This window comes from Bombina bombina, unplaced genomic scaffold (genome assembly GCF_027579735.1).
Source record: "Bombina bombina isolate aBomBom1 unplaced genomic scaffold, aBomBom1.pri scaffold_716, whole genome shotgun sequence".
In the NCBI taxonomy this organism is placed as follows: domain Eukaryota; kingdom Metazoa; phylum Chordata; class Amphibia; order Anura; family Bombinatoridae; genus Bombina; species Bombina bombina.
In genome coordinates, this window is record NW_026511434.1 from 143,500 (window position 1) to 164,037 (window position 20,538).

The 20,538-nt window shown below is 37.2% G+C and overlaps 1 protein-coding gene across 1 annotated transcript in view; it reads left to right on the plus strand.

Annotated features, from left to right (window-relative positions):
• The window catches only part of LOC128643749 (glutamate-rich protein 3-like), a 160,579-nt gene that overhangs the window by 119,372 nt on the left and 20,669 nt on the right, over window positions 1-20,538 (plus strand). The window contains exon 12 of the mRNA XM_053696570.1: window positions 9,075-9,551. Within this exon, the coding sequence (XP_053552545.1) occupies window positions 9,075-9,551 (477 nt within the window). The remainder of the gene's footprint in view (window positions 1-9,074; window positions 9,552-20,538) is intronic.

Below are 20,538 nucleotides of genomic sequence, written 5' to 3' on the forward strand. Positions count from 1 at the left end.
CATCATGCTTAGACCCCACCTCTTCATGTCCAGCTCCACCCCTTCATGACATGACTCCGCCCCTTCACAGCTGGTCGGCTCTGCCCACTTCACGGATTAGGTGCCAGCAGCCAGCCCAGGTCAGTTTGTTGAAGGCCAGGTGTGTTTGTCCTCGTGCAGTCTCTACTGCGCATGACAGCTTCGGACAAACACACTTGGCCTTTTATATTATAGGATGGGACGCGTCATTTTTTGGGAGCTGGACCCCAGCTGTCAGTACTAGTGGAAAATGCAAGAACAAAAGTGATTCCAGCCTCACGTCATAAAAAGGACCTTTATTGTATTTTTACAGGGTCCATAGGGATAAAATATAAAATTTTGGGCTTACTATAGGCCCTTAGTCATGTAGGCATGAAACATTGTATTCTATCCCTATGACCCTATGAAAAAAAACAATAATGGTCCTTTTCTACGATGTGAGCCTGGAATCACTTGTGTTCTTTTGCTGATATTGGGATTTGGTATCCTTGGATTCCGTGCTCATATTCCTGTGTGCTGTTTTTCATTGTGTTTATTTAAAATGGTGGAACACACACCATTGGAAACTGTTAATAAGTGTTATGAATTCCAACAGCGCTTTTTTTTCGTTTGTGACCTTGCACAAAACCATTTATGGCTCCATGGAAACAAACCCTTGTTCTGTAATTAAACTCTGTGAACTGTATTTTTTCCACTGCCTAATTAAAGCTAGACTGCTTCCTGCAGTAGCCAGAAGCCTGGCTGTGAAACATGCTATATACAGTGATAAAAACTAAACTAAATCCTGAAGGAACCAGAAGATTGACCATAAAATTTACTATAGAAACTAGGCTGTATCCTAAAGGAGCCAAACAATTGGCCGTAAAACATACTATACAGTGATTGTTTGATTATTGTTAACTAATTGGGCTTGTTTCATAAGTAATGCAAGGACCATGTTTCCAAACTCATTCTCCTTACCTTTTCATCATTTTGCTAGTGGACATTCCATACCTATAGATGCTTGAGGTGCCCAACACATGTGAGACCTCACACATCATAACCAGAACCGCTAGCAATGTGAACAATTAGGAAATCCCCTTGTAAAATGGTTTTGTTAAGGCAAAATAGTCTTGTTGCATAGAACAAAAGGTGCTTCCAGGGGCAGGCCTTGGACATGATGGTGTATTTTCGAGGTGTGATTGGGATTTTTCACCTACACCTCAAACCATCATGTAGAATTCATATAGAAACTTTTGACCCTGGAAAGTATCTCATCTTGTGGTTGGTGTCTCAGTCTAACCCCTAGCTTTCCCACCTCATCTCTACCAAGGCCCTCCCGGGCTCTGGCTGGTCCCACCTATGACAAACCTGGCCACACCCATCACACACACACACTGTCCCATCCTCCTGTTGAGCACCACCTATAGAATCTTAGAAAATCTAAGTTCTAGAGTGCACCAGAGATGGAACACAAAGCAGTGTTCCTGCTGCTTTCTTAATAGTCTAGCTGGAGAATGTATACATTGTAGTTATAATGGTTATAATGCGGCAATATATAAATTAAGTAAATTAATCTGGATTATACCAAAAACCTATGGGACTATATCTGTCTGAGTTTATAGAACCACCTGAAAAAGATTGGGAAAAACTGCTCTAAATGAATCATGAAAGAAATTTGGGGGTTTTATGTCCCCTAAAAGGGGAATCCAGAAGCTACTTCAGAAACAGTCATAAAGGTGATAAATATGAGACTAAATGCAGTAAAGACAGATGCTTAATTTGCAAAGGAACTAAATGTCATATAATGGTTCATTGGCATCAGAATGGTCAATCAAGTAGGTGTTTACATTTAGATATAAAGTTGCCTGACCCCCAGCCCTGGAGGCCAGTGCCTGTATTTGTTTATAACAGAGAATACATAAATAGAAGAGAGGGCTCTTCAATAGACATGTGCGATTCGGTTCGGTTCGATTCGGAAATTCGGCAAATTCGGCAAATTCGGAGATTCGAACCGAATTTCCGAATTAAAATAGTGCCGAATCTACCGAATAAATCCGAATTACTTCGGATTTATTCTGATTTATTCGGTAGATTAGGATGGCCATGGATTATACTAGTATTGTACAGTATATTAGGTTATATCACTCTGCAATGGGTTACACCTAATATACAGTACATAATACTAGTCTAATCCCACCTAACACTTACCGAAATTCCGAATTTCCGAACCTAACCGAATCGAAACGAATCCATCCGAATTTATTCGAATCCGAATGAATCCGAAACAAATCTGAACCGAATTTATTCGAATCCGAATGAATCCGAAACAAATCCGAACCGAATTGATTCAAATTTTTCCGAATTCGAATCGCTCCGAACCGAAATTCGAAAAAATCTGAATCGATCCGAACCGAATTTTTTCGCCATGCACATGTCTACTCTTCAATGGTGCAGTAACCTTAAAATATATGATGTAACTTTATAACATAAATTAAAATACAAAATACAAGCACCAATAAAATGCCAACAATGCTTTCAAGGTGTATTAGAAGTTACCAATCTGTCTGAAACTCGGGTAGAAAGGAATCTTCATCCATACTCTGTTACATATATAGACAAAAACAAATTTAAAGGGACAGTCTACACCAGAATTTTTATTGTTTTAAAAGATAGATAATCCCTTTATTACCCATTCCCCAGTTTTGCATAACCAACACAGTTATATTAATATACTTTTAACCTCTGTGGTTATCTTGTATCTAAGCCTCTGCAAACTGCCCCTTTATTTCAGTTCTTTTGACAGACTTGCAGTTTAGCCAATCAGTGCCTGCTCCCAGATAACTTCACGTGCAAGAGCACAGTGTTATCTATATGAAATGCATGAACTAACACCCTCTAGTGGTTAAAAACTGTTAAAATGCATTCTGAAAAGAGGTGGCCTTCAAGGTCTAAGAAATTAGCATATGAACCTCCTAGGTTAAGCTTTCAACTAAGAATACCAAGAGAACAAAGCAAAATTGGTGATAAAAGTAAATTGGAAAATTGTTTAAAATGACATGCTCTATCTGAATCATGAACGTTTATTTTGACCTAGACTGTCCCTTTAACTGTGATCATATTCCAAAGCATGAACCCTTAGGTTAGGACCTCTCGTCACTATTAAAGGGACATGAAACACACAATATTTCTTTCATGATTTAGAGTATAGATTTTAAACAACTTTGCAGTTTATTTATATTATCACTTTTTTGTCATTCTCTTGGTATCCTTTGTTAAAGAAGTAGCAATTCACTACTGGGAGCTAACTAATTACATTGTAAGCCAATAACACGAGGCATATATGTGCAGCCACCACTCAGGAGCTAGCTACCAGCTCCTGAGTCTACCTTGGTTTGCTTTTCAGAAAAGGATACCAGGAAAACTATGCAAATTAGATAATAGAAATACAGTAAAATGAAAAATTGTTTAAAATTGTATGATCTATCAGAAGCATGAAAGAAAAAAAAAATTGGTTTCATGTCCCTTTAACATTTACCCTGTCCATTCTCAACCATATTAAAGGGACAGTCAACACCAGAATTTTTGTTGTTTACAAAAATAGATAATCCCTTTATTACCCATTCCCCACATAATCAACACAGTTATAATAATACACATTATACCTCTGTAATTACCTTGTTTCTATGCCTCTGCAAACTGCCACCTTATTTTAGTTCTTTGGAGACTTGCATTTTAGCCAATCAGTGCTTACTCCTAGGTAACTTCACGTACATGAGCTCAATGTTATCTATATGACACATGAACTAATGCCCTTTAGTGGTGAAAAACTGTCAAAATGCATTCACATAAGAGGCGGTCTTCAAGGGCTAAGAAATTAGCATATACCTAGGTTTAGCTTTCAACTAAGAATACCAAGAGAACAAAGCAAAATTGGTGATAAAAGTAAATTGGAAAGTTGTTTAAAATTACATGCCCTATTTGAATCATGAAAGTTTATTTTGGACTTGACTGTCCCTTTAAACATATTAAACGTAACACCCAAGCCATGCAACCATCAGGTGCTACTCCAGTAATTAATATGTAGCCAAATTATAGTGTTTAGATCATACAGAGAAAAACTGCTAATATACATTTTATAAACACTATTTTTAATTAAAAATATTTACAGCATGCTCTTTTAATGCATAATTAAAAATATTGTCTTTCTATATTCCTTTATTGTTTTTTAATCTAATCTAGTTTTTAAACTACTATGGTACATTACTTTTCCCCAAGACTATTTAAGTATTCTATTGAATGTGTTAACATGTCTTTGATGTTCTATCTTTCATACTGAATAGGAAATAAAGTAAATAACAAAGAAATGAATGCAGCTGCGAGAAAGATCCAAATACTTTATAGAAAACATAAAAAACGTGACCCGAACAATCAGAGAAATAAAACAGGTTTGGAAAACAAAAAACAAAGATGGCACAAAGAATCATTATGCAAAATCTATAATCTATGATTGCAAAATGATTTGGGAAATATGGGCGTTCTCTGCTTTTTTTAAATTTGTATTCCTGTGTGACTGCACGCTTTGCAATCATCTACTCAAGTGATTTAATTTGATGTTGTTAATTACCGTGCTTTTTTCCCAAATAATCAAAATAAGCATATGAAAAATGAAGCTATTATGCTGTTAAATTACACATAAATACATGTTCTCAGTCTACGCATTTTGATACCTGGCTAGCAGCATCTGCTTTTATATTTAGATATATTTATCTAGTATATATTTATGGTTAGTTTCTATATATGGCGAGCAGAGCTATAGCTGATCATTTTGGAACTATTCTCTGACAAGAGTTTTGTCACCTCTCATGTATCAGTGTAACAGTGGCGGTTCTAGGGGAGAGTAAGGGGGGCAAAAGCACCCCCGTCTTTTGTTTTGCACCCCCATTCGGCTGAGAAGGAGGGTAAAAAGGTAAAAATGGCTACTGTCTACCCCTGTCCTTTTAGGCAGGCCACCTTCCACAACTGCCTAACCACAATCTGGACCACGTGGCACTGCCCTCAGTGCACCTGTAACTAAACTTCCACCCACCCTGTTCCCATCTGTGGAACACTAGTGGCTAAACCTAGGAGTGTTTGCCTCTCCATTATAAGGTTTCTGGAACTGCCACTGATTAAAATAAAATGTTTGAGAAGCATTAATTTTTATATTGATATTCACCCTTAAAGGGACATTAAACCCAAATGTTTTCTTTCATGATTTAGAAAGAACATGCAATTTTAAGCAACTTTCTAATGTACTTCTATTATCTAATTTGCTTTATTATCGTGATAACCTTTGCTGAAAAGCATATCTAGATAGGCTCAGTAGCTGCTGATTGGTGGTTACACATAGATGCCTCGTGTGATTGGTCACCCATGTGCTTTGCTATTTCTTCAACAAAGGATATCTAAAGAATGAAGCAAATTAGATAATAGAAATACATTGGAATGTTGTTTAAAATGGTATTCTCTATCTGAATCATGAAAGAAAAAATGTGGGTTTAATGTCCCTTTAAAGGGATATTTTGATGCAAACATTGCTTGCTCTGATTTTTTTAGAACATGCAACAGTATTGATACAAAGAAGCCAAACTCATAACTAAAGTCCAACTTGAGAGTCACACGCATTGCAGCTCTTGGACAGAAGATGGCTGTGATTAGATAAAGTGTGACTTTAACAAATGAAACATGTAATTTTTGCATCACCGTATACCTTTAAAATTATACAACAGAAGTTGTGTAGCCTATTTTGCCAAATTTCACAGATAACACCTGTTAGAATTATTGTCAGTAATAGGATAACAAGCTTATATCATTCAGTAGGTGATCATACCTGTGCAAAATCAGGCTACAATGTGCTTCTCAAATGATACATTAGAAGTGATAACAATGTTGTATATTGTGTTTCAGTTTCAGTGTGAAGATTCATTGATTTGCTGTGTTTGGCCACACAGTAGCTGGGTGCCATTTAATGCTCCTGTATATATGGTATATATGTACTGTAGTGTAAATGTAAAAAAGAAATGTGGGATGAAAGGAATAGCGATATGAAAAGAATATATATATCTTTTTTAAAAATATGCATCCGCTTAACTTCTGGTGCCGTATCACAATCCACATAGTACGTTGTATTGACAGAGCAATATTTTCTTGTCACTTTATATTACTGGTTCCGCTCAGAAGTTGATAAGGAGCACCCAGGAAGAAAATTCAGCTTCCTATTGCAGTAATCACTGCTACCTTTAATATAAAGGTACCAGTTTCATAACTAAATATTAAGGGGAATTTCTGACCTACTAGACCACCTGGCACGTAATTAATTGTAATTTGGAGGACCCCAATAATTGACCATAAAAACAAATTTCCCTACCACTATAATTTACATTTAATTTTGACCACACCCTAACATATTAATTATTTTTAGTACCTGGCTCCACTATTAAAGTTAATATTGATCATTCCCTTACACTGACCAGGGTTCATCCTAATAAACACATTCCTACTTAACCACACCTAATACCCTAGTAATGCAACCTTCACATGCCCTTTTAATGCAAAAGGAACAGCTCCTACATTGCAAGTAAAGCCACCACCCATAATGGTTTATTTTTAAGACCCCTCCTTTATATGCAAGGGTCCCAATAACACCCCAAAACTCAGTTGACTCACTTCAATATACTACTTTTTGTAAACACCTCTTGAGTCACCTAACAACATAAATGATGTTAGATATAGTTAAGGTTAGAAAAGGACATCAGGTGATAAAAACTTGTGTTACAAGTAGTAAGTTAATTGGGTAAGTACAATGTTAAAATCATTCAAACTAAGGACAGTTACAATGCTCTACAGATAATAAGGGCAGCACTAATGTATTCCTTTAGCTGGCAACAGAAAACACAAAATGTTTATCAATAAAATACTTAGGTCAATAGCTCATATGCTGAGCAAAAGAAAACTTTTATAGACTTGCAGCTTACTTAAGGGTCCGTCATTAATTTTCTAAGATCTATAATGTCTTTAATGTTTCCATAACTCTTTACCATCCATCTTTATCTATCCTCCAGTTCCCCTCTTTTTGTCACTTTTATCTCACCACTTTACATTCTCTTTTCAGCTTTTTCAGTTTCCCTTATGCAATTATGTAAGTTTCTTCCTCCATAAGAGTGACTCTCAATATTATCTTAAGACAAACTGGAGTATCACAAAATTAGCGATGAAAAGTAAAACAAACAAAAAATGTAAATAAAATTCCAACATAGTTAAGAAATCTTTTTTCAAAGATAACATCTCTTAACTTTGTCACTCAATGTTGAAAATTATTTTTATAAACTTTTTAGAATATAGAATTTTCATTTTTATGTCATTGTATTACATGAATAGAGATTTTTTTGGATGTCATATGTCATTTTTTCCGGTAATACACCATGGATGGCATTTGGGTGTGCAGCTGTGCACTTGAGTGATTAAATCCTAAAAAGGGAACATAAAGAGGCGCCACATAGGGTGATATCGTCTAGGAACCAAAATGCAGTGAGATGGTATATGCCCTTCAAGGTGGCTACAAAACGTAGCGGCAGAACCAGAGTGCCTCACTGGACAGTACGGGGCCAACAAGTCGCCCGTAAGACTCCACAGGATGCTGGAACGTCATACACCGGATTAGGTGGTGGGGCAGACCAATCACAGAAGCCGTAGACTGGATCAATCACCAGTAGTATCAGGGGTGACAGGCAGTAGCCGAAGAGTCACATATAACCACAGGAATTGTAGAGAGTGGTAATACCAATCATTCGATCGGATAAAAGAGAACAGAGCAAGTGGATATAAAAGTGTATATACTTTATTGTACAACACCAACAACTTACGGGCGACTTGTTGGCTCCGTACTGTCCAGTGAGACACTCGGGTTGTGCCGCTACATTTTGTAAGTAGCCACGTTGAAGGGCATATACCATTTCACTGCCTTTTAGATCCTAGACAATATCACCCTATGTGGCACCTCTTTATGTTCCCTTTTTAGGATTCAATCAACCATCATCTATTTTTGACAAGAGTGCGGCCCGCCTCTATCCGTTTCACCTCTCATTTGCATGAGCGCACCTCTCTAGGACATTCTAGGCATCCTAGCATTTCCCTTCAGCTGGGCATTTGAGTGGAGTTTTCTTTGGGGAATCTTGTAGGTGGAAGACCTTGGGTGATTTTGGATAAAGGACATTTTTGAGAATGACCATTAGTCAATTAGTGGTTAGGAAGTTCCCCAAGTTCCTCACTCTATTCTATACTGTCTCTTTATATTAATAATGGTCTTAGGTTGTCATAGACATATGCAGTAACATGGTGGTGGATTACGTTAATTCCAATAGTACATCATTCAGTTTTGTTTAAGAACAAAAAAGTAAAGCCAAGGAATATGTCTAAAAGGAGCTTTATTTGTCCATAGTGGTCCTAAAGATTAGGACAACACTTTAAGCCTTTAGTTATATTGTTGGGTCCTTGAGCGATAACGGGGAATTTGTTGTGTGGAATCATGGATTCTTGTAGGTGGAAGCCCTCATGTGCTAACTGGGTCTTTTGGATAAAATACAGATTTGATTGAGAGGGGAGTCCAATAGTGGTTAGAGAGGTTTCCAAAGGACCTTATACTATGGGGTTTCTTTACATTAATAGAGGCCTTAGGGTTTCATATGCAGTAATAGATTGGTGGATTACATGGATTCCAATAGTACACCATGGATGACCAAACAGTTTTTGGAAATCACTACACTGTATTATGGGCTGAACTCCGAGATTATGACTTTTATTGTGTAGTATAAAACTACAATATTACCATTTCAAATATGACAACACACATGGTAAGTGTAAATATAGACATATGCCAAAACATTTTAGTGAATGTATACATTTTTTATACTTCATATACAACCTTAATAGATTCTATAAAGTATTAACAAAAGAAATAGCAATTAAAAAAAGTACATTGTCCAAGAATGAATGAGCTTGGCGTATTAGGATTTATTTTATTTTTGTCCCATTTATAGATAGGAAGCACAGCACAGAATCAATTTCCTCCAGCAGTACAATATCTAGCAGCTCTAGTGAAGATGATTCGGATGGTGAAAATAATGAAGAAGCAACTGAGGACCCTAAAGTTGCTGAAACAGAGCAGCATCAAGAAGTTCCTGAAGAACATGATGATAGTACTTCTCTTCATGCATATACAGGAGCAGAAAATGATGTGGAAGCTCATGAATCAGCTGATGAACCAACAGAAGATATCAATACAGGTGCAGGAAAAGTGCAGGAACAATATCTTGAAGGAAATGCTTCAGACACTGATGATATTTTGGAGGAACCACAGCCATCAACCACCGAAGAGCAGAGTGATAAAGACTGTGCGAGCTCCTTACCAAATGATACAAATGTTACTGATTGTGAAGCCCTAGAAACTCGAACTGAGAATGATATTGAAGCAGACAATGTCACTGATATTAAACCTTCTGAGAATGAAGAAGGTGGTGAGTACTGACTGTTGTGTTCACCTCCATGCATGCTCTTCTTGTTGAATATTCTTTTTAACAATAAATATGCATTCCAAAGACCACCCAGAATGCAATTTATATATACTGTATCTCCCAAAACTTAATTGTAATAATGTTTTTTCTTAAAAAAAATTAAATAAAATACAACTGTCTACATTTTGCTAGTTTAAAGTGCATCATGCTTTGCAGATAAGGATACAGTATCACTACTTCCTATTCATATTTATTTTACAAGTGAAACATTGTATACAAATTCTTCAACAAAGCATCATATATGCAAATATTATTCAGCATACAAATATATTTATATGTTTAAATCTAAATTTTAGGGGGAAAAAAGCATTTTACTTTGTAGGTCTTTTATATAAAAGACAAAGGGCCAGATTACAAGTGGAGTGGTATTTAATGCTCCCGCTCATGCGCTTACTTCGCTAGAACTAGGTTTTTGCGTGAGACCGGTAGCGCTCATATTACAAGAAGAAAGTAAAACGTTTTTGCTTGTGTGCTAACCCAATGTGCATAAAAAGTAGAACTTCGAATATCACAATTGCGTTAATGTATTCCCTATAGAAGACAATGGAGAAAAAAAAGTTTAAAAAAAACTAACACCCTACCCGCACGCAAACCTGATTGCATATTCTCAAGTGCACTAACCCAACATGAAAATATTAATATTTCACATTCCAATGTTCTTCACATAGCAGAATGTGTCCTATTTATTCATAAATACATATATATATATATATATATATATGATTTTGTTTGGTACAATATATATCTTTACCTATATCTATATTTATCTCTATGGGGCCGATTTATTAAGATGTGGATGGACATGATGCACTGTAGCAGATGATATCCGTCCGACATCGCTAAATGCCGACAGCATACACTGTCTGCATTTATTATTGCACAAGCATTCCTTGTTAAATGGTTGTGCAATGCCGCCTCCCGCAGATTCGTGGCCAATCAGCGAGTTCGCAGCCTCAGAGGTGGTGTATCTTAACTTATGTTTCCGGTGAGCCTGAAGGCTTGCACGGAAACAGCTGCATTCACAGCTACATAAATCTACCCCATGTATCTATCTAAAAAATTATAGGTATAGAGATATACATACATATATATATATATATAGGTATATCTATTTATAAATTCATAGAACATATTCTGTGATGTGCAGAACATTGGAATGGGAAATATTTACAGTAAATGCACAATATAACACTCTATTATACATGAATTTTGCATAAATGAGCTTTTACATGTTTTCATCTACCTAACTGCAAAGGGCTCCAATGCATTTATATATGTGTGTATATATATATATATATATATATATATATATATATATATATATATATAGATATGGCTGTATGTGTGTACATATGTATTTATATTTATATGTGTATATATGTCTGTAAATACATATATACACATATAACTACCTAAATACATATATACACATATAACTACATAAATATGTACACACATAAAAGCATAGAGAAACATACATATACATTTCTAAATATGAATATGCATGTATATATAAATATTAATATATATATATATATATATATATATATATATATGTGTGTGTGTGTAATATATATATATATATATATATATATATATATATATATATATGTGTGTGTGTGTGTGTGTTTGTGTGTATGCGTTAAATCCCTTTGCCTGCCTTTTTTTCTCCTGAGACCTTTGAACAATATTTTTTAAAAATATTTTTTATTAGATAGTGTTATTATGATTGTAACTGTACTTTTTAATGTATTTTTGATGCGTTTTGTGACAATTTTTTGTTTTGCCAAGCAGTTTACCAGAACTCTGAGGACGCAGTAATCATTCTAGCATAAATCGCAATTGCGCTCACGCGTTCGTGTTTACTTCCAACTTGTAATATGAGTACTACACCCGGGATAAACCCCTTTTCGCTTGTGCGTAACTGTAATCCAGTCCTACATTAATTTTATGTGGAACTTTTGTATTATCTCTTATGCATATTTTTTTTTCTCTTTTTATGCATACTAAAAAAATCCTTTTTTATATGGGGGGTGTCTGTTTTGTGCAATAAATGTGATTAAAGCAGTGTTTCCCAAACCTAGTCCTCAGGACCCTTAACAGGCCAGATATTCATTATATCTTAAAGTGATGGTAAACTTTTAGCTAATCAAATGCCATATATGTTATCTTTTCCATTTAAAAGTATATCTTTTTTTTGGCGAAAGAGTTAAATCGTGCCTATAGTAATGTCTCTATTAAAATTTTATGCCAGCCCACTGGGATGAACTTTATTTTTTATGACAATTCCAATGAACTTCCAATCAGTGTGTGTCATATGACACTCTTGAAGTCCAGCCCTTTGAAAGCACTTAGGAAGCCTAAGTAGAGTGTGGGTGGGACTGATTTCTATGTCACAGCCCAGCCAAAAAAGGAAATGAAGGGGGGGCGGAGTAACAGAAGATACCAAGATGAATAATAAATCTTGTATTAAAAAAAATATATATATATATATATATATAAAATCCAAGAAAGAGCGCACTCCAAAGGACTTATCGTTATATCCACTTTAATGTAAATACATTAAAGTGGTTATAACGATAAGTCCTTTGGTGGTGGACTGCAAACAATCGGGATGTTTGACACCCCCTGCTAATGACCGCGAATGTGCAGGGGACGACATTGCACAATCATTTCTTGTGAAATGCTTGTGCAATGATAAATGCTGACAGCATTTAGCGATGATGGGTGGACATGATTCACTACAGCGAATCATGTCTGCCTGACATTTGATAAATCGGCCCCATTGTGTCATTCTATCTTGAGGGATCCACATATGTTAATGGGAAGCAAGCTTCTGTAATAGTCTTTATGGCAAACAGTACAGTCTATGTAGGGTTGCCACCTCGGGCATGTTTTCCTGTACACTTATGAGTTACACATATGCAAGGTGTGCAGGGAGGAACATGAATAACTATGCATGTGCTGTCCAGGTGCACAGTGCATGTTGCTTTCTGCAAACCCTGCAACATGTGTAACTCATAGGTGTCCAGGGAAATATGGCTGAGGTGGCTACCCTAAGTCTATGATTGTCTCTTTTGCCTGGAAATACAACAAATAAATTAATGCTCACAAGGTCTTGTGCACACTGGAGTGAAAGGATTTACACATGATCAGTGGCATTTCATTGTCCCTTCATGGCAATCAGCCATCAAGGGGACAGACATCTGCAGTTTAGTTTGGCCAACAAAGCCTCTAAATGGCTTTACCATTTTTTAGGTATAGTGAATAAAACTGGGCTGAGGGGCAAGCAGCCTCATAGTTCCTGCACCAAATAAACATTGTACAAAATAACATTTTAGGATGTATTGAGGAAATGGAGTTGATGCATTACAGTTAATGCCCTGTTTCACAAGTATTTTATTAACATATGCACAATTCCACAATACAAATCTAGCGATTGTATGGGCTTCAGGGAACTTCAGAAAGATGAACAAGCTCACCATATTAAACACATTCTTAGGTTAAGAAATTATGTAGAGCAAGCTAATATAAAATAATGATGTTTCATCTGTTTAAATAACCCTAAAACAGCCAGAGATAACATATATTTAATCTTTCATGTTACCAGATGTATTTCTACCCTCAACTGAGAGTCAGGCCACAGGGGATGTAACTGACAAATAAAGTAATTATAATTGAGTGACTACATCAAGACTCCTCAAGAATAGATCAAGAGGTCGATTGATGAAGCAACGGATGCTGCTTTCGACCCACTCCGCTTCAGGTCGGCTTGAAGCGGAAATTAAGAAGCAGCAGGGGTAAGACCGCTGCTCCTTAGCTCGTCCGCCACCTATGAGGCGGCAGACAGCAATCGGCCCGATCCAATACAATCGGGTTGATTGACACCCCATGCTAGCGGCCGCGAATGTGCAGGGGGTGGCATTGCACAAGCATTTCACTAGAAATGCTTGTGCAATGATAAATGCCGACAGCATATGCCCGCACATTAGTAAATCGGCCCCCAAGACTCCACTCTTATAGATAGTCTAGTAGGCATGCATTTATATATATATATATATATATATACACACATATATACAGAGAGAAGCACCGTCACAGGAATGAACAACCGGCTCAATACCATTGTTAGCCTGTTCTATGGCGATTTACCACCTAGGTGCAGCTTTTTAGCCCAGTAATGCTTTTCACAGAGTAGAACTTTCCTGTAGTATATCAGTCTGATCCCGCCTATTACGGTCAGTCCAGCGCCGAAATACCAGGCAATTCCTCTCTGAGCAAGGAACACAGCAACCCCAGATGATCGTTTTGGCCTTTATTGGGCCTCGTCAGTGAGGTGTAGCCATATTCTTCTAAGCACACTGAGCAAGTAGTCCACGTCTGGTTGCTCCTTTTTCCCATAGGGAGACTAAATACATACAGAGAGAAGCACAGTCACAGGAACGAACAACTGGCTCAATACCATTGTTAGCCTGTTCTATGGCGATTTACCACCTAGGTGCAGCTTTTTAGCCCAGTAATGCTTTTCACAGAGTAGAACTTTCCTGTAGTATATCAGTCTGATCCCGCCTATTACAGTCAGTCCAACACGTTTTTAAATGACAAAGGTTGCACAAATCAGTACTGATTAGTGTTCTATTTAAAATAGTTCCTGCTAGATTTTGTGTCATATATTTAGTAGGGGTTTTATATGTATTGGCTGATAGCTATTTCCTTTTTATGCTCATTGGCAGATATTTTCTTATAATACACCTTTACTGATAGGTACATTGATCATTAGCAGGACACAACTGATAATGGGCTGCACTACAACTGGAGCGCTAATTTATCATGCACCTGCAAATGGGCAAAGTTGTCCGTTTGTGGGCGCGCAATAAATAACCATTGATTACAAGTGGCTTATTATTGCTACCGCAAGCTTGCAGTAGCAATTAGTGCTCAGAAAATTAACCAGAGATTAGATCTCTATTTAATTTTCTAAAAGTAGAGGTTCTTTTATTTTTTTTATGAAAGAAAATAGCATTTTTTTTCTTCAAAAAAAAATACTGCACTAGGCAGTTTTAATGGGTTAAAAGGTTGTGGGATGTTAGAAAAAAAACGGCACTGAAAAGTGCCTTTACATTGCTGTCTATAGGAACTGTGTGTTCCCTGTAAATATATGTGTATATGCTTAAATACATATATATGTGTGTGTTTATATGTGTATATGCTTAAATACATATATATGTGTGTGTTTATATGTGTATATGCTTAAATACATATATATGTGTGTGTTTATATGTGTATATGCTTAAATACATATATATGTGTGTGTTTATATGTGTATATGCTTAAATACATATATATGTGTGTGTTTATATGTGTATATGCTTAAATACATATATATGTGTGTGTTTATATGTGTATATAAACATATAAACACATAAATATATATGTATATAATCATATACATATATATTTACTGCCCATCGCTGTGCTACTTCCCCTTTGCTGTGCTTAGGTTCTGTGCCGTGTATGACAGCATCAGAACGAGGCTCCCATAGGAGCCTATGGAAGTGCGCTCATGCTTCTGTGTAATGCAAACCCGAGGTCATGCTCGCATTGCACCTAACACGTAATACCAGCGCACATTAGCGTTCACTGGTATTACTCAGTTAAGCGCAAATATTGCTTTAGCGTAAGCGATATTTTGCACTCAACTCGTAATCTGGCCCTATATACAATATATAAGCAAAGGGCTGAGGTTATTCCCACCTCCCTCTAGTCATGTTGAAATCTATCTTTCACTACATTCCGTTGCTGACCAGTTTGCACATGTATCACCTGTCCTTCAGATACCTGCAGATTAACCTAAGTTTCATAATGACAGCACATACGATTAGAGGGAGTTGCATGAAATATATTTATTGTTTAGTGTCACTTTTTAACAAACATATGATATTTAAATGGACATGATACACAAAATGCTTCTTTCATGATTAAGAGAGAGCATGCAATTTTAAACAACTTTCCAATTTATTTGCGTTATCTAATTTGCTTCATTCTCTTGTCATTCTTTGATAAAGGAGCAGCACTGCACCATTGGGAGCTAGCTGAACACATTGGGGGGTAGTTATCAAGCCGTCTACTTTTCTGGCTTCGCCGGCCCAATACGCCCGCCTAAGCTCGCCTCACATCGCCGCCGCGGACCTGAAAAAATACGCCTAAGTTATCAAATAAAGCTGTCAAAAAGCCGCGGGGCGATGAGTAGCGGACTGTGACAGTTATCACTCATCCGATCTCTCTGCCCTTCGGCTTTTTCCCAGCTTTATTGCTAGCCTGTCACTAAGCACTCACACTAAACTACACTGTTCTATCCCTATACCGGCGCCCCCGGAGCCCCCCGCAACTCAATAAAGTTACTAACCCCTAAACCGCCGCTCCTAGATCCTGCCGCAACTCTTATAAATGTATTAACCCCTAAACCGCCGCTCCTAGACCCTGCCGCAACTCTTTTAAATGTATTAACCCCTAAACCGCCGCTCCCGGACACCGCTGCCACCTACAGTATACCTAGCAACCCCTATCCTGCCCCCCCTACACTGTCGCCCTCTATTATAAAGTTATTAACCCCTATCCTGCTGATCCCGCACCTCTCCGCAACTAAATAAATAGTTTAACCCCTAACCCGCCACAACCTATATTAAACCTATTAACCCCTATCCTGCCCCCCTACACCGTCGCCACCTATAATAAATTTATTAACCCCTAATCTGCCCCCCACTACACCGCCGCCACTGTAATAAAATTATTAACCCCTAAACCTAAGTCTAACCCTAACGCCCCCCTAACTTAAATATTAATTAAATAAATCTAAATAAATTAACTCTTATTAACTAAATGAATCCTATTTAAAACTAAATACTTACTTTTAAAATAAACCCTAAAACAGCTACAATATAAATAATAATTATATTCTAGCTATCTTAGGATTTATTTTTATTTTACAGGTACCTTTCAATTTATTTTAACCTGGTACAATAGCTATTAAATAGTTATTAACTATTTAATAGCTTACCTAGCTAAAATAAAGAGAAATGTACTTGTAACATAAATCCTAACCTAAGTTACAATTACACCTAACACTACACTATACTTTAATAAATTATTCCTATTTAAAACTAAATACTTACCTGTAAAATAAATCCTAAGATAGCTACAATATAATTAATAATTATATTCTAGCTATCTTAGGATTTGTTTTTATTTTACAGGTACCTTTCAATTTATTTTAACCAGGTACAATAGCTATTAAATAGTTATTAACTATTTAATAGCTTACCTAGCTAAAATAAAGAGAAATGTACCTGTAACATAAATCCTAACCTAAGTTACAATTACACCTAACACTACACTATACTTTAATAAATTATTCCTATTTAAAACTAAATACTTACCTGTAAAATAAATCCTAAAATAGCTACAATATAATTAATAATTATATTATAGCTATTTTAGGATTAATATTTATTTTACAGATAACTTTATATTTATTTTAGCTAGTTAGAATAGTTATTAAATAGTTATTAACTATTTAATAACTACCTAGCTAAAAGAAATACAAAATTACCTGTAAAATAAATCCTAACCTAAGTTACAATTAAACCTAATACTACACTATCATTAAATTAATTAAATAAACTACCTACAAATAACTACAATTAAATACAATTACATAAACTAAATAAAGTACAAAAAATAAAAAAAGCTAAGTTACAAAAAATAAAAAAATAAGTTACAAACATGTTAAAAATATTACAACAATTTTAAGCTACTTACACCTAATCTAAGCCCCCTAATAAAATAACAAACCCCCCCCAAAATAAAAAAAAATGCCCTACCCTATTCTAAATTAAATAAAGTTCAAAGCTCTTTTACCTTACCAGCCCTTAAAAGGGCCATTTGTGGGGGCATGCCCCAAAGTAAACAGCTCTTTTGCCTGTAAAAGAAAAATACAACCCCCCCCAACATTAAAACCCACCACCCACATACCCCTAATCTAACCCAAACCACCCCTTACAAAAACCTAACACTAATCCCCTGAAGATCATCCTACCTTGTCTTCACTCAGCCGAGCAGCGATGGAACCGAAGTGGACATCCGGAGCGGAAGAAGTTAATCCTCCAAGCGGCGCTGAAGAAATCTTCCATCCGATGAAGTCCTCATCCAGGCGGCGCTGAAGAAAAGTCTTCGATCCGGCCGATGTCATCTTCAAAGAGGCGCTGAAGAGGTCTTCTATCCGGGCGATGTCATCTTCCAAGCCGGGTCTTGAATCTTCCTTCCGCCGACGCGGAACCTCCTTCTTCACCGACGGACTACGACGAATGAAGGCTCCTTTAAGGGACGTCATCCAAGATGGCGTCCCCTCAATTCCGATTGGCTGATAGGATTCTATCAGCCAATCGGAATTAAGGTAGGAAAAATCTGATTGGCTGATGGAATCAGCCAATCAGATTGAGCTCGCATTCTATTGGCTGTTCCGATCAGCCAATAGAATGCAAGCTCAATCTGATTGGCTGATTGGATCATCCAATCGGATTGAACTTGAATCTGATTGGCTGATTCCATCAGCCAATCAGAATTTTCCTTCCTTAATTCCGATTGGCTGATAGAATCCTATCAGCCAATCGGAATTGAGGGGACGCCATCTTGGATGACGTCCCTTAAAGGAGCTGTCATTCGTCGTAGTCCGTCGGTGAAGAAGGAGGTTCCGCGTCGGCGGAAGGAAGATTCAAGACCCGGCTTGGAAGATGACATCGCCCGGATAGAAGACCTCTTCAGCGCCTCTTTGAAGATGACATCGGCCGGATCGAAGACTTTTCTTCAGCGCCGCCTGGATGATGACTTCATCGGATGGAAGATTTCTTCAGCGCCGCTTGGAGGATTAACTTCTTCCGCTCCGGATGTCCACTTCGGTTCCATCGCTGCTCGGCTGAGTGAAGACAAGGTAGGATGATCTTCAGGGGATTAGTGTTAGGTTTTTGTAAGGGGGGTTTGGGTTAGATTAGGGGTATGTGGGTGGTGGGTTTTAATGTTGGGGGGGGTTGTATTTTTCTTTAACAGGCAAAAGAGCTGTTTTCTTTGGGGCATGCCCCCACAAATGGCCCTTTTAAGGGCTGGTAAGGTAAAAGAGCTTTGAACTTTATTTAATTTAGAATATGGTAGGGCATTTTTTTATTTTTGGGGGGTTTGTTATTTTATTAGGGGGCTTAGATTAGGTGTAAGTAGCTTAAAATTGTAATATTTTTAACATGTTTGTAACTTATTTTTTATTTTTTGTAACTTAGCTTTTTTTATTTTTTGTACTTTAGTTAGTTTATGTAATTGTATTTAATTGTAGTTATTTGTAGGTAGTTTATTTAATTAATTTAATGATAGTGTAGTATTAGGTTTAATTGTAACTTAAGTTAGGATTTATTTTACAGGTACATTTCTCTTTATTTTAGCTAGGTAAGCTATTAAATAGTTAATAACTATTTAATAGTTATTGTACATGGTTAAAATAAATTGAAAGGTACCTGTAAAATAAATATAAATCCTAAGATAGCTAGAATATAATTATTATTTATATTGTAGCTATATTAGGGTTTATTTTAAAGGTAAGTATTTAGTTTTAAATAGGATTCATTTAGTTAATAAGAGTTGATTTATTTAGATTTATTTAATTAATATTTAAGTTAGGGGGGCATTAGGGTTAGGGTTTGACTTAGGTTTAGGGGTTAATAATTTTATTACAGTGGCGGCGGCGTAGTGGGGGGCAGGATAGGGGTTAATAAATGTATTATAGGTGGCAACGGTGTAGGGGGGGCAGATTAGGGGTTAATAAATTTATTATAGGTGGCGACGGTGTAGGGGGGGCAGATTAGGGGTTAATACATTTAATATAGGTTGCGGCGGGTTCAGGGAGCGGCGGTTTAGGGGTTAATACATTTATTATAGTTGCGGTGGGCTCTGGGAGCGGCGGTTTAGGGGTTAATACATTTATTATAGTTGCTGTGGGCTCCGGGAGCGGCAGTTTAGGGGTTAATATGTATAGAGTAGCTTGCGGTGGGCTCCGGGAGCGGCGGTTTAGGGGGTAATAACTTTATTTAGTTGCGGCGGTGTAGGGGGGACAGATTAGTGGTGTTTAGACTCGGGGTACATGTTAGGGTGTTAGGTGTAGACAGCTCCCATAGAAATCAATGGGATGTCGGGCAGCAGCGAACTTGTACTTTCGCTATGGTCAGACTCCCATTGATTCCTATGGGATCCGCCGCCTCCAGGGGTGGCGGTTTGAAAACCAGGTACGCTGGGCCGTAAAAGTGCCGAGCGTACCTGCTAGTTTTTTGATAACTAGCAAAAGTAGTGAGAATGTGCCGCACTTGTGTGCGGAACATCTGGAGTGACGTAAGAATCGATCTGTGTCGGACTGAGTCCGGCGGATCGATGCTTACGTCACAAAATTCTACTTTTGCCGGTCTCGAGCCTTTGATAACTAAGGCGTATCAGCCTCGCCACAAATACGCTGCGGAATTCCAGCGTATTTGAGGTTGACGGCTTGATAACTAGGCCCCATTGGGTGAACCAATCACAAAAGGCATATATAAGCAGTCAACAATCAGAAGCTAGCCTCCAGTATTGTTTTGCTACTCCTGAGCCTACCTGAGCACACCAAGAGAACAAAGCAAATAAGATTATAGAAGTAAATTGGAAGGTTATTTAAATTGATATTCTCTATCTGAATCAAAAAATAAACATTATAGGGCTGAAATATCAAGCTCTGAATGGAGCTTAATGCCCCTGTTTCCGCGCGATCTTTCAGGCTCGCCGGAAACAGCGGTTATGAAGCAGCGGTTTTAAGATAGCTGCTCCATAACTGGTCCGCTGCCTCTGAGGCTGCGGTCTGCAATCC